Source organism: Meriones unguiculatus, chromosome 6 (assembly GCF_030254825.1).
Source record: "Meriones unguiculatus strain TT.TT164.6M chromosome 6, Bangor_MerUng_6.1, whole genome shotgun sequence".
Taxonomy (NCBI): Eukaryota; Metazoa; Chordata; class Mammalia; order Rodentia; family Muridae; genus Meriones; species Meriones unguiculatus.
In genome coordinates this window covers 22,404,598-22,418,382 of record NC_083354.1, presented here as the reverse complement: position 1 = coordinate 22,418,382, position 13,785 = coordinate 22,404,598, and the positions used below count along the sequence as shown (strand labels likewise).

The following is a 13,785-nucleotide window of genomic DNA, read 5'->3' as shown; positions in this document are numbered from 1 at the left end:
ATCTTTAACTCTAGCTCCAGGGGATCTGATCTGTTCTGAACTCTTTGGGACCAGAAACACATGTGGTGCACAGACATACATGCAAGCAAAACATATGCCGATAGAATATTTAGCCCAGTGGGTCATTCCATGTTGTGGTTCTCTTTATTACTCTATAAAGTGTGTTCTGAGCATTTACCCTGTGTGATAGTGCAGTACTTCTTGCTGTGCTGCCATTACCACTAGAATTATTTCCCACGTCAGGTTTCATGAGGTCCAAGTGTTCCTCAGGTCAAATCGAATGTGTCCTGACATTTTCTTTGTTCTCTACATATTGTAAAGAATCTTCCCCCCTGCCTCTCTGCTCTTTTGTGTGTGGGGGGAGGGGTATTGTTTTTCAAGACAGGGTTTCACTGTGTAGCCCTGACCAACCAGGCTCAGTGCCACATGCCTGTAATCCCAACACTCCAAGAGGCAGAAGCAGGTGGATCTGTGTGAGTGCAAGGCCAGCCTGGTCTACAAAGCAAGTTTTGGATAGCCAAGGCTACACAGAGAAACTTTTTGGGTGGGAGGAGGAGGGGGAACATGTACCACCATGCCTGGCAAGGATTCTTGTAATTCAGTATTGTAGTGCACATCTTTAATTTCAGCAGTATGGAGGCAGAGGCAGATGGGTCTCTTAGTTCAAGACCAACCTCATCTGCATAGCAAATTCCAGGCCAGCTGGAGCTACCTTGTGAGATCATGTCTCAAACAAAGCAAAAGTCACAAACTCTATCTTGGGTATCACACTAGAGAAGTTTCCATAGGAACTAATGTTTTTGGTTTTGAAATGTGTTATATATTGTAAGTTGTAATGAAAAAGAGAGATCCTGGGAAATTTGTTATCAAATAACTCAGAGAATTGCTTTTCTTTGTGTAATAGAAGTGAGCAGAGGAAAATACTTCCTACCTGGCATTATATCAGATGAGCCACCACCTACAGATTAAGCACTGATTGAGACGGCCCAGCTTGTATTATATAATGGTTAAAATTAGAGAATACTGTTTTTCTTTGAACAAAGTATGTTTTGTGCATGTAAAGCAAGCACATCTTTATAAGTTGAGAGTGTGCCTTCACCATGTTGAAGACATTTTGTCTTGTTCATTTCCTGGTAGTGAAACTCTTCATTGAAAACAAAAATACCCACCCTGAAAAAGTGAGGAGGACCTGTTGAATTAAATGAACTAATAAGCAAGTGTAGAATGTCCAGACAAGGATGGAGAAAGCTCATGCTTGGTTTTCATTTTAAGTAATGTCTGGGTAGTGGTGGCACATGACTTTAACCCCAGCAGAGGCAGTGAAAGTTCACAGACAGCCAGGGCAACACAGAGAAACCATGTCTCACTCATATAAATAGATGATAGATAGATAGATAGATAGATAGATAGATAGATAGATAGATAGATAGATAGATAGAATTTAAAACCTAATAGTTTAACACTGATTATTTTTAAATTTTAGAGCTCAAAAACTGATTTTCAAATTATCTAAAATGACTATTTTCATATGGGAAACTGAGGCTTGGATGTACTTTCATTTCACTGGACTGAGAAATAGAAATAGAAATGGTGAGCCCGGACCTAAGTCTCACACCTGACTTAGGTACCATGGTTTTTCTATTCTCTGTTCCACAGATAGGTTTTTATTCTTTTCAGGACGCAGAAAGCTACATCCTTTTTTTTTTTTTTTTTCCAGTGTTTGAAAAAAATATAAATCTATGGAGAGTGTGCCCTCTAGTGCTCACTTAAGCATTTGCCTAGGGAATTCTTTTTTTTTTTTTTTTTTTTTAAATTAAGAGGCTTCCCGTTACATACAGGAAACAGGTATAAAAAAGGAGAGGTGTGATACTGTGCGAGAAACTTTCCTGCTGTGTCTTCCCTTTCTGTTCCGCTCACCTCGCACACTGTTTTTGTCCTTATTTCTTTTGTTCTAGTAAACTTTTTGTCTACTTGTTTTCAGTCATGTGTAGTATTTTATTGCAAGTTTTAGATAACCAGGTAGACAAAAGTGTCTGGAGAGCTCACTGTTTTATTTCATTCTTTTCAAGACTTTTTTTTCCCTTCCTTTTTTTTTTTTTTAATCCTAGGGACTTTTAAACTTACTCATTCATGACAGACCTTTCCTGCAGAATTATGCCTCAGTCATGGGTGTCACCTTTTTCTATTAGAAACTGCCTTTTCAAAACTTTTCTTGTCAGGCATAGTGGCCCATTCCTGTGATCCCAGTATTTTATAAGCAGGAGGCAAGAGGATTACCAAAAGTTCAAAGTTTGCTTGAGCTTTCATAGTGAGTTCCAGGCCAGCCTGGGCTACCAAGTGAAACATCTTCCTCAAAAACAAAACAAAACAAACAAACAAACAAAATGAAGGAAAATCACCCTTCTGTCACAATACTATTTACAAAGTTGCCTTTTCAGAAGAGGGTACCCTGAGATGAAGAAGATGACCTGGAAGGTGTATGGGATTAGGAAGAGCATGTGAAAGGCAAATAGGAAGTAGCAGCAAAGTACAATGATGCATGCATGTGGGTGATAGAACAAAAGTTTTTAAGTTGAAATAGTTCATCTACCCTGTAGAGTACTATGCATTTTTTATTAAAAATATTTCTTGTTTATTCAGCAAGTGTGTGTGTGTAAAAATCTATTCTTATATTATTAACCACCTCAACTCCTCCTGAACCTCCTCCAACACATGCTCCTTTCACCTTCATCTCCTTCTCTTTCTCCTTTTCCTTTTTTTTTTTTTGTTTGTTTGTTTGTTTGTTTTTCAAGACAAGGTTTTTCTGTGTAGCCTTGGCTGTTCTGCTAGTTATGCAGACCAGGCTGGCCTCAAACTCACAGTGATCTGCCTGCCTGAGATTAAAGGCATTTGCCAGCACGCCCAGCCCTCTTCCTCTTTTAAATAACCCACTGAGGCAAGTTAATGCTGCCTTCATGAGCACAGGCCATATCCCAGAAATAAAATGACTTCCCTCTTCCTCCAGCAACCATCAGTTGCCAATCACTCCTCAGCCGAGGGTGGAGCCTCATGAGCATCTCCCCCACCAATGTTGGAGTTATTGACTGGCTTGACCCTCTACAGGTAACTAGCTGCTGTAAGTTCATGAGTGCAATGGCCATTTCATATTCAAAAGACAGCATTTTCCATAGCACTCTTTCCTATCCCTTAACCTTTACATTCTTTCCACACCTTCTTCCTTAATGGTTCTTGAGTCTTGCTGGAGGGTAGAGATGTCCCATTAAGGGAAAGCACTCAGCAGTCACTTATTCTTAAAACTGTGAAAGTTATGAGTCTCTCAGAAACTTTCTTGACAAACGTTGAAAGCAGCACTAATATGTAGGTCTAATCATAAATATTTAGAAGGCGGTTTGATGTATCTTTAGCGAAAAAAAAATAGGTTCTCCATTTAGGAACTATTTCTTTTCTGGCAGGGAGAATTTGACCAGGTTTACAGTATTACTACTCATTTCTTTTTGTACAAGTTTCCCATAATTTGAGGCAACAATCATACATTGTGCTGTACTTTTAGTTATTCTGTGGATTTCCCAGCATAGATGACAATCTTGGATTTTACTTTCCGCTTAAAGATCAGAATCAAGTTGAAGGTGATACATAGCAAAGTGATGTGATGCATTCCCGTAATCCCAGCAGTTGGTTGGCTGAGGTATAAGGATCATGAGTTTTAGGCCAGCCTGTCTTTAAAAAAATAAAACAAGTTCAAGGTAGTCTCTTAGTTTTCCTTGTGTACTCTTCCCTGCCTTCAACCATGTCAGTTAGGGTTTCATGTAGCCCAAGCTGGCCTTGAACTCACAGAGATCATCTCCCTCTACCTTTTTAGTGCTAGGGTTAAAGGTGTACACCACCAAACCCAGCTGTAATTTCTTTTGGGGAAGCTCTAAATTTAGCTAAAACAAAAAGTAAACACATAAATCATGTATGTATTTTTTTAACACTTGAGAACTGGAGGCAGGGCCTGGAGAGATGGCTCAGTGGTTAAGAGCAGTGACTGCACTTCCAGAGGACCTGAGTTCAGTTCCCAGACAGCTAACAACCATCTGTAACTCCAGTTCTAGGAGATCCAACTCCCCTTCTTCTGGATCTCTCAAACACCAGGCATGAATGTGGTACACAGCCATGCAGGCAGGCAAAACACTCATAAACAGGATGAAATGAAATTAAAATAAGCAAGCTGAGAAGTGGAGACGGGAGGATCATCCTGAGCTACAAAGCAAATTTGAGCCCATCTTGTGCTACATGAAACCCTAGCTGTATAAAACAAGAACAATGAATAATAAAGATATCTGTGATGAGCCATAACTAAGTTCAAAGTAGATACATATGCTATTATTTAGTTGACATACAAACCATGTTTTATCAGATGAAGTCACACATTTTTATCAACTTTTTCTGCAGTTACTAATTCGTCTTCCTATTTCAAAGGAAAGAAAACCCAGCAACTTGTTTTATCCTTTTTAAAGGATAGCAACTTATTTTGTGTATCCATAGATGACACCTTCAGTGCTAAATTTGCTGAGTTTTTTAAGGTGGTTATGGGATACATGGTATAAGTGGAATGTTAACCAAGAAGTGATACATTGTTCTCTGCTGACTTGAAACTAAACGGTTAATTTTTGTGATGAATTAAAATTGCTAAACATTGCCAGGGGAGGTAGTGGTGCATGCCTTTAATCCCAGTCTCAGAAGGCAGAGGCAGGTAGATCTCTGTGAGTTTAAAGCCAGCCTGGTCTATAGACCGATAGACAGACAGCACTATACAAAGAAACCCTGTCTTGGAAAAAAAAAAATTGCTAAACATGTGTGCTAGACATTCTGCAGCTTGTATCTTTGCAGGCCTAGCCAAAGTATTTTAAAGTAGCTTCAGCTGCTCAAAATGATGCTCGCTTCCCTTGTGGTAACCAAAGGGTAATGGCAGCTCATACCCTGTTAAGTCCTGTTGCATTTATGTATTAACTCACTTTCAGGCGGGTGACAGTGTTGAGTAAGGAATGCTTTGCCTAATGTCTAGCACTGGACCTTGGTTTTAATTTAGAATTTACTCTTCGCTTACTATTTATTTGTTAAAAACAGAGGAAGGCCATCTACTGTTTTTCAGTTTTGATCTAAAATATTGTTCCTGGTTTATGTATACAGAGATTAGTAAGCAGAGCCTTTCCAGAGCAGAAGGGCTTCAGGGGGGATTGCTTGGTTTTAAAGCTCGTTCTGCTTTAATAACTACAAACATAATGTCTGTGATCTGTCTTTTCTCTTAGAGCAAAGCCGGCGAGATGATTTGGAAGCCTTAGGCCATATGTTCATGTACTTCCTTCGCGGCAGCCTACCCTGGCAAGGACTCAAGGTATCCTTGAAAGTGTTTGTCTCTGCTCAGTGGATAATTAAAGAGCTGCCAGCGTGGTGTCTCTAAAAAGCACAAAGGGGAAGGTTGCCTTCAGAGATGAGAAGCAGGGATTAGTCCACATTGTAAGTGTTCACCTGGCTTTGGGAGCTCCGGTTTATTCACATTTGGCCTGCTCACCGAAATGCCTGCCGATTGGTGTTTGGGTTTTCACAATCCTTCCCTCCTTCCCTCCAGGCAGCCTCGGCAGTGCTGCTCTTCTCTGCACGCTGGTGTCTGTCCTCCATTGTCATTGTAGCAGGAACTCTGTTCTCCGGGTATCGGGGAAATTTCAGGACAAATTGAGGACAACAGCTGCAACACATTTACCAAAAAAGCCAGCAGGGTTTTTCCAGGCTGCTGAGGAGAACTGGAAAATATCTATTCATCCTACATAGGCAAAGGACTCACCTTAACTAAAACAGCAGAAAAAATTTCAGGCTTAACACTGCTGTTCAAAATATTACTGAATAAGTAACTTTTCAAATAATAGCCATTTTTTGCAAAGATAAGTTTTAGTCACTTTGTTTAGGTAGATGTTATACAGAACCTGTGAGTAAACTCTTAATTAACACAGTTAATACACTTATGAGCATTATTATTACTCTGTGACTGTTACTAAAAAACTTTACCTCCTAACTCTTCACAAGGCCCTTTACATTGTCACATATAAGATATGTTTTTAGTTGTAATTTATTTCAACATATTAGTGTGAAAAGCATCTTAATCTATAATTTGAAGTATACCTCCTTCCTCCAGGTGGGCAGAATAAATCATTTTCCTTTGCTTTCTAGGACATGATTTCTACACCCATTCATTCTCTGATTGAACACAGGGCCTTGTATGTGCTAGGTAAATGTTCTTTCTCTGAGCTACAGCCAGAGCCTCCCATTCTCTCTGAAGTTTTTCTCCTAACACTTCTCATCTCTAATGTCTAGTCATGTATGTCTTCTCATTGATCGTGAGTGACATGTTAGAAATAGCTACACATCCTTGTTGCTGGTCACATAGCCGACATTTGATTAGCCCTGCTTACTTGCTTGGAACTAGTATGGACTATGTGATCCCGTTTTAATGATAGAAGTGGATTTAGAATCTCTCCAACTTACTTTTTCTCGCTCTTACTTAATTCTGAGTAAAGCAGGCTGCCTAGAGCCTAATGCAGAGTCCAAGGTCCAGAAGCCTCCTGTGTTCAGTCCTGTGTGTTGTATTTGGACTGCTTTTACCCACTGGCACACACATATTTGTTAGCACTGCCTATTCTGCAGGTAACTTATTATGTGTGGGAAGGTTTTGTTTGTTGGTGTTTTCCCAAACCTGGAAACTTATTTAAAGGATTTTCCTCACTCCTGGCCCTTCTGTGCTTTTCAGTTTGACAGTATATATGTAAATAGTTTTTCTCTCCCCTCAAGTAGGAAGATGAATTACTAACTGCAGAAAAGTTCACGAAAATGTGTGACTTCATCTGAGAAAACATTTTCTTTGGATGTCAACTAGTATATGCATCTATTTTGGATTTGTCAGAAGCTGGAACTGACCTTAGAGGGAGAGGGGCTAAGTCACTGTTGAACTCTTAAGTGGTCATGGGAGTTTTCTAAGCAGCTGCAGTTTTTAAAATAATGTTTTGTTTTCTTATCCTGTCTGTCCATTTCATCTGAGATTACTAAACATATTTGCAATTAAGACTTTCTAAAGCTAAGCAGAGGTTTGTATGCATCTAAACACAGCATGTCTAAACATCCTTATTTGTTTAAGAGAAAATAGATCCACTAACAAATCCTGCCAGTTTGAATGAAAATGACTATTGTGGCTAGAGAGATGACTCAGTGGTTTAAGAACATGTACTGCTCTTGTAGTGTGCCCAAGTTCATTTCCTAACACACACACACATCAGTTAGCTCACAGGCACCTGTAACTCTAGCTGCAGGGAACTGGCATCCTTGTCTGGCCTCCTTTGGCATATATGCCACACGTATCTTAAAAAAGACTCTAATCCCAGTGTCTGAAGCATATTTAAATGTATTTATTTACTATGTTTTTCGAGGTAATTTTCTTTCTTTACTTTCTACAGGCTGATACATTAAAAGAGAGATATCAAAAAATTGGTGATACCAAAAGGAATACTCCCATTGAAGCTCTGTGTGAGAACTTTCCAGGTAGGATGCTAGAAGGATAATATACAGCCAGTGTGACTGACAGTTTGAAGTAGGTAATGTCACAGTGTCTATAAATACTAATAGGTGTTAGCCAGATCATTTAAATTTCATTGAATTTAAACTTTATTACTCAGCCCAAGGAAGATATCACTCTTATTTGGTCCATAAAAAAAACATTACTATCAAGTAATTTGTACAGATCACTCTTGTGTGGCTAATAGCTTAAACTCTAGGAAGTCATTCAGTTAACAGACATGGCTTTTTACCTCTTTCTAACAGAGGAGATGGCAACCTACCTTCGATATGTCAGGCGATTAGACTTCTTTGAAAAACCTGATTATGAGTATTTACGGACTCTCTTTTCGGATCTGTTTGAACGGAAAGGCTACACCTTTGACTATGCCTATGACTGGGTTGGAAGGCCTATTGTAAGTATCCTTTAAAAAAAATTTCCCAGACCAGTACTGCCCCATCTTTTTTTCTAGCCTGTCCTACCTAAATTGCTTGCATTTACCAACCATTTTCAAGTAACACTATAGGTTGCTATCCTTAGGCTGGAGGGATGACTCAGCAGGTAAGAGCACTGCTGTTCCTATAGAGGACACAGGTTCAATTCCCAGAATCCACACAGCACCTGACAACCGTCTATAACTCCAGTTCCAGGGGATCCAGTGCCCTCTTCTGCTCTGTGGATACCAGGCACGCATATGGTGTTTATATATACATTTAGCCAAATACTTATATACATAAAATAAAATTGTTGTGGGTTATTAATATTTATTAATTTATATTTTAGTTAAGCAGTGGCTATTCCTAAACCAGCTGTATACCCAAATCACCACAGAGACTGCAATTTATTTAATTAACCTAGAGCACAATGCTGAGCAATAGTTACTCCATCCTAAACCTCCAAGCCCGCATAGTTTCCTACCATTCAGATTTCACCCATTATACTTGCTTTTAGTCATATCTTAGGTTCATCTCTCCTTGTATTTCAAAGTCCTCTCCTACCCATCCCTGCTCTCCGACTTCTCCCAATCCTTTCTTCTCCTCCCCTCAGGGCCAGGATGTCCCTATTCTCTCCATTTGCACTGGTCATTTAATTGAAAATACAGAGAACAAATGGTGGCATTTTTACACAAACTTGAGACAAGTGATGCTTAGACTAAGCATCACAATGGAATGTCCTGGATTGAAACCAGATACTGGGATAGAGAAATCAGCATTTGAATGAACAAGGGTAAATTGTCCACAAGAACATATACCAACATAAAATAAATCTTGAAAGATTATTATGTATATCCTGAGATACTAGAATTTTAATTAAGCCAGTGTTTTATACATTTCTTTTGAATGATCCACAGTTTAGCACTATCTGTGCTGTAGAAGAACTTTGACTTCTGTAGGAGTAGAACCTATCCAATACCAGTATGAAACCTGGATTTACTATTCTGGCCAGGAGTCCACAGCATCAGAGAGTGTGCTAATAGATAATGCTGTAGAATAGGTTTTTTTTTTTTGCCTTTTAAGATACTCTCAAATGGATTATTGAGAACCAAATTACCTTACCTTCTGCAAATGACCAAACATGGGAAAACAAGAGAAAGAAAAACAGCAGGGACTAGAAAGATAGTTCATCAGTTAAAAGCACTGATTGCTCTTCTAGATGACCTGAGTTCAATTTCCAGCACCTACCTGGCAGCTCATAATTCTGTAACTCCATTTCTAGAGAACCCAACACCCTCTTCTGACCTCCTGGGGCACATGCGGTGCACAGACATGCATGCAGACCAAACCCCCTTAGACATAAACTTTTGTTGTTGTTGGTTTGGTTTGGTTTTTCAATACAGGGTTTCTCTGTGTAGCCTTGGCTATCCTGGACTCGCTTTGTAGACCAGGCTGGCCTCAAACTCAAAGTGATCAGCCTATCTCTGCCTCCCTGAGTGCTGGGATTAAAGGCATGCACAATACCACACCCACCTAAATTTAAACTTTTTTTTTTTTTTTTTTTTTTTTAAAGAAATAGAAAAGACTGATTCCTAACAGCAGAGCTATTACATTAAATTTGTTTTCCGCATTTGACTTTTTTGGGGTCTCAATCTATAGCTTTAACTGTCCTGGAACTCACTGTGTTGATCAGGCTGGCCTCAAAGTCATAGAGATCCCCTGTCTCTGTCTCCTGAGTGCTGGGACTAAAGGCATCTGCCACCACACCAGGCTACCCTTTGACATTTACTTTCATTCTTCTAGCCTACTCCGGTAGGATCAGTTCATGTCGATTCTGGTGCATCTGCAATAACTCGAGAAAGCCACACACACAGGGAAAGGCCATCACAGCAACAGCCTCTTCGAAATCAGGTATGTGTTAGTTTTATAGCTACTGTTAAACCCCAAGTTCTCCCTCTTCTTTGTGTTAGTATTTATATGGAGTTAAGAAAAGTAGCTGATTTAGTATGACATTGGAACAACTGTTAGAACATGTGTAAATGCAGTAAGATGAGGCATATAGGCTAAAGAATCTGGGCCTGAGCTAGGTGGTAGTTTGAGCCTTTAATCCCAGCACTCCAGAGGCAGAGGCAGTTTGATCTCTGTGAGTTTGAGGCTTGCCTGGTCTACAGAGTGAGTTCTAGGAACCCCAGGTCTACACAGGTAAATGCTGTCTCGAATAACCAGGAAAAGAAAAAAAGAAACGGAAAGAAAGAAATATAGGAAATGTAGGCCTGACCCAACAGGTATGTGTCATAGGCCTTTAATCTTAGCATTAGGTAGAAGTGGACATCTGTGTGAGTTTGAGGGCAGCTTCGTCTGCATAGGGAGCTCCAGGCCTGCCAGGACTGGGTAGTGAGACTATGTCTCCAAAAGAACACAAGCAATCTGGGCCTGAGGAAGAACTCTGGTTTTCAGGACACCTGACCACTGACCGTGAGTGAGGATTGCTGGACATGCAGAGAGACCATTTGGTATGCCCAGGGTCCTTCTGCATTTGGATCTGGAGGTTATGCCAGTTGTACTCTTTGTTTGCTGATAAGAAGGATGGCAGTTTGGTTTTTCAGCTGACCTGGTATAAAATGCAACCTGCACACTCCTACCCAGGTTGACTTGAAAGTTGTCTAAGATACCTTAAAGATACTGTTCAGGTGTAGTATTTTCCTGGCTTGTACAGAGCCATGGATTCTGGCATAGCCACAAAAAAGGAAGACTCATCTAGTTTGAGCCTTTGAAATTGGAAACAGTAAGATTTCTGTAAGTAGAGGCCAGTGCAACTACATAGTGATAGTAGTCTCAAAAAGCCAAAATAAGTGAGTCCATAAATAAATCTTCACATTTCCTCTCAGGGAAGGGAGAGTGAAAAAGATCAATGAGAAGTGATATAAAATATTAACAGAAGTAATGTGGGAAATAGATTTCTGTGGAATGTTTTTCTGATGAGGTTTCAGTTTTCTGATGAAACAAATATATAGAGCCAGGTGGTGGTGGTACATATCTTTAATCCCAGCACTCTGGAGGCAGAGACAGGTGGATCTCTGATAGTTCAAGGCCAGCCTGGCCCACAGAGTGAGTTCCAGGTCAGCCAAAGCTACACAGAGAACCCCTGTCAGGACAGACAAAAAAAAAAAAAAAAAAAAAAGGAAGAGAAAAGAGATAAAAGTAAAATCATAATCATTGTATCTCTGCCCTTTTTTAAAAAAGATTTATTTATTATGTTTACAATGTTCTGCCTGCATGTAGGCCTGCATACCAGAGGAGGACACAGATCTCATTATAAATGGCTGGGAGCCACCATGTGGTTGTTGGGAATTGAACTCAGGACCTCTGAAAGAACAGCCAGTGCTTTTAACTACTGAGCCATCTCTCCAGCCCATCTCTGCCCATTTTTTAGTAATGGTTTTTAATTAGTGTACAACAAAAATGAGTTTCATTAAGACAGTTTTATTCATGTATTTTGTTGCTTTTGTTCAGCTACCCTTAATTACCCTCTTTTCTTCTCTCTCACTTATCCCCTACTTCTAATAATGCAGTTTATGCTGTCACACAAATACACTTTTTTATCTAGATTGTCCATATAAGACAGTTTGTCTCCTGTTCCCATTACCCTTGCTTGTTCCTACCTTCACCACTCTTCACCTCTTTCATGCTGTTTAGTGCTTGTGGTACGGCTTGTCAGGTATAGGCACTTGCTGCCTAACTAATGACCTCAGTCCAATGCCCAGGACCCATGCAGTGGAAGGAGAGGGGGAAGTTGAGAGCTCTTATTTTCAAATAACTGACAAATAAATAAGACATGTAACCAGGTAACTATAACATAAGGCAGAACAGATACGCATTAAAAAGTATTACCACTTGGAATTGTTTGTTTTTGGCAAGGTCTCTGCAGACCAGACTGGCCTCAAACACACAAGAGATCTTTTGAGTGCTGGGGTAAAGACATGGACTACCATGCCCGATCTCATTTGGAATTAGAAGGAAGCATTTCTTCTAGTTGGAGCACGACATTATTTCACAGGGATTAAAAAAAAAAAAGCTGCATTTGAAATTCTCTTGGAAATAGAAAGGAACAAGACAGTCCAAGCAGAAAGAACATTAGCAACAATTATGTATCTAATAAAGAAGTCCTAGGAATCAAAACTAGAAAAATAGGAAACTCCCAAAATGCTGGGCTGGAGAATAGGTCCTTAACTTCAGTAGGCACATGGGCTAGAAAGCAGAAGACTAATAGTGAAGAAATTCGGCTTAAACTTTTGGGGTTTTTTGTTGTTGTTGTTGTTGTTTTTAACTTGGTGGCTAGTATTGCAGCCAATAAGAAAGCAGTGGATTCTAGGCTGGAGAGATAGCTCAAACAGTAAAATACTTGCTGCACAGATATGAGGACATGTTTTTGATCCTGAGCTATTCTTGATGGCATGAGTTTATAATCCCAGGCAAGGAAGGTAGAGATATGATGCTCCCCAGTGCTCACTGACCATCGAGCTGGTGGAAACCATCAAGCTCCTGGTCCCAGTGAGAGACTGACTCCTGAGGAACAAGGCCTCAGTGGTCTTTTGGTTCCCACAGGTGCACATACATTATGTGCACCTGCACACACATAAACATATATGTCTAAATATAAACAAAGTACACACAGCATATTTCAGTACCTATCTGTGGCTCTGCATCAGTCAGAGCACACTGGCTCAGCCTGCACACAAGTTTGGACTCAGTCACCCACACACATATAAGTGTAAATTAATGTACATTACAGCCCTTTTTTTTTATCTTTCATTTTAAATTATTTTTAATTTACTTCTTGTTCTAGAGATCAAACTGAGGACTTTAGACAAGTATGCTACTGGCGAGCTACATTCTTAATACAAGCCTTTTTTTCCTCCCCATTTTTATGTGATCTAAAACAAATGCAAAAACAACTTTTATGGAATGGGTGGTAGCTCAGTCGTTAAAGTGCTCGTCTTGCAAGCATGAGGACCTGAGTGGTGTCCCCAGGAGGCATGTGAAGAACAGCTGGGGCCTGAAGAGGTAACTCCATAGTTAGGAGCACTTGCTGCTTCTCCAGAGGACCTAGGTTCCTTAAAATCACAACAGCAACACAAAGGTGGGCGTGGTGGCAGGCACACACCTATAATCCCGGAAGTGTGGAGACTTGAGACAGGCAGTTCCCTGGAGCTCACTGGTCAGACAGCCTGTCTTACTTGGTGGGTTCCAGGCCAGTGAGAGATTTCTTTCATAAAAAAAATAAATTGTACATGGCCACTGGGGAATAGCACCAAGGTTGACCTCTGGTCACATGTGCACATTCACACACCAAAACAAGTAGAACAAAACAAGGGTTTATGGGAGATGTAATTGTTTTGTGCATGGCTCATATAACCCTAAAGAATGCTAACTGGCCAGTAAATGGACTTTTTGATGTTTTTAGTGGCATATGTTAGTTATATATGATGGTGGGTTTCATTGTGACATTTTCATGCATTGATATAATGAATTTTGTTCATATTTCATTATTCATCACCCTGTCTCTTCCCCCCTCATGCCCATTGATCATTCTCTCTTCCCAACTAATTTTCTTTTACTTTCATAGTTTCTTTTTTAAAGATTTACTTACTTAATGTGTATATATGTGTATGTGCTTGGAGACATGTGCACCCACACGCACATACACACACAGTCGTGTAAGTGAAGGTGCCTGCAGTGGTCCATAAGAGAGTACTGAATTTCAGAAAC

General features: G+C 39.9%; 1 protein-coding gene across 4 annotated transcripts in view; it reads left to right on the top strand.

Moving 5' to 3' along the window:
* Csnk1g1 (casein kinase 1 gamma 1) overlaps positions 1–13,785 on the top strand; it is a 118,185-nt gene that overhangs the window by 76,959 nt on the left and 27,441 nt on the right. For all 4 annotated transcript variants that reach the window (XM_021644224.2, XM_060384867.1, XM_021644223.2 and 1 more), the window contains exons 7-10: positions 5,292–5,377; positions 7,485–7,569; positions 7,849–7,997; positions 9,820–9,927. In XM_021644224.2, coding sequence (XP_021499899.1) covers positions 5,292–5,377; positions 7,485–7,569; positions 7,849–7,997; positions 9,820–9,927 — 428 coding nt within the window. The remainder of the gene's footprint in view (positions 1–5,291; positions 5,378–7,484; positions 7,570–7,848; positions 7,998–9,819; positions 9,928–13,785) is intronic.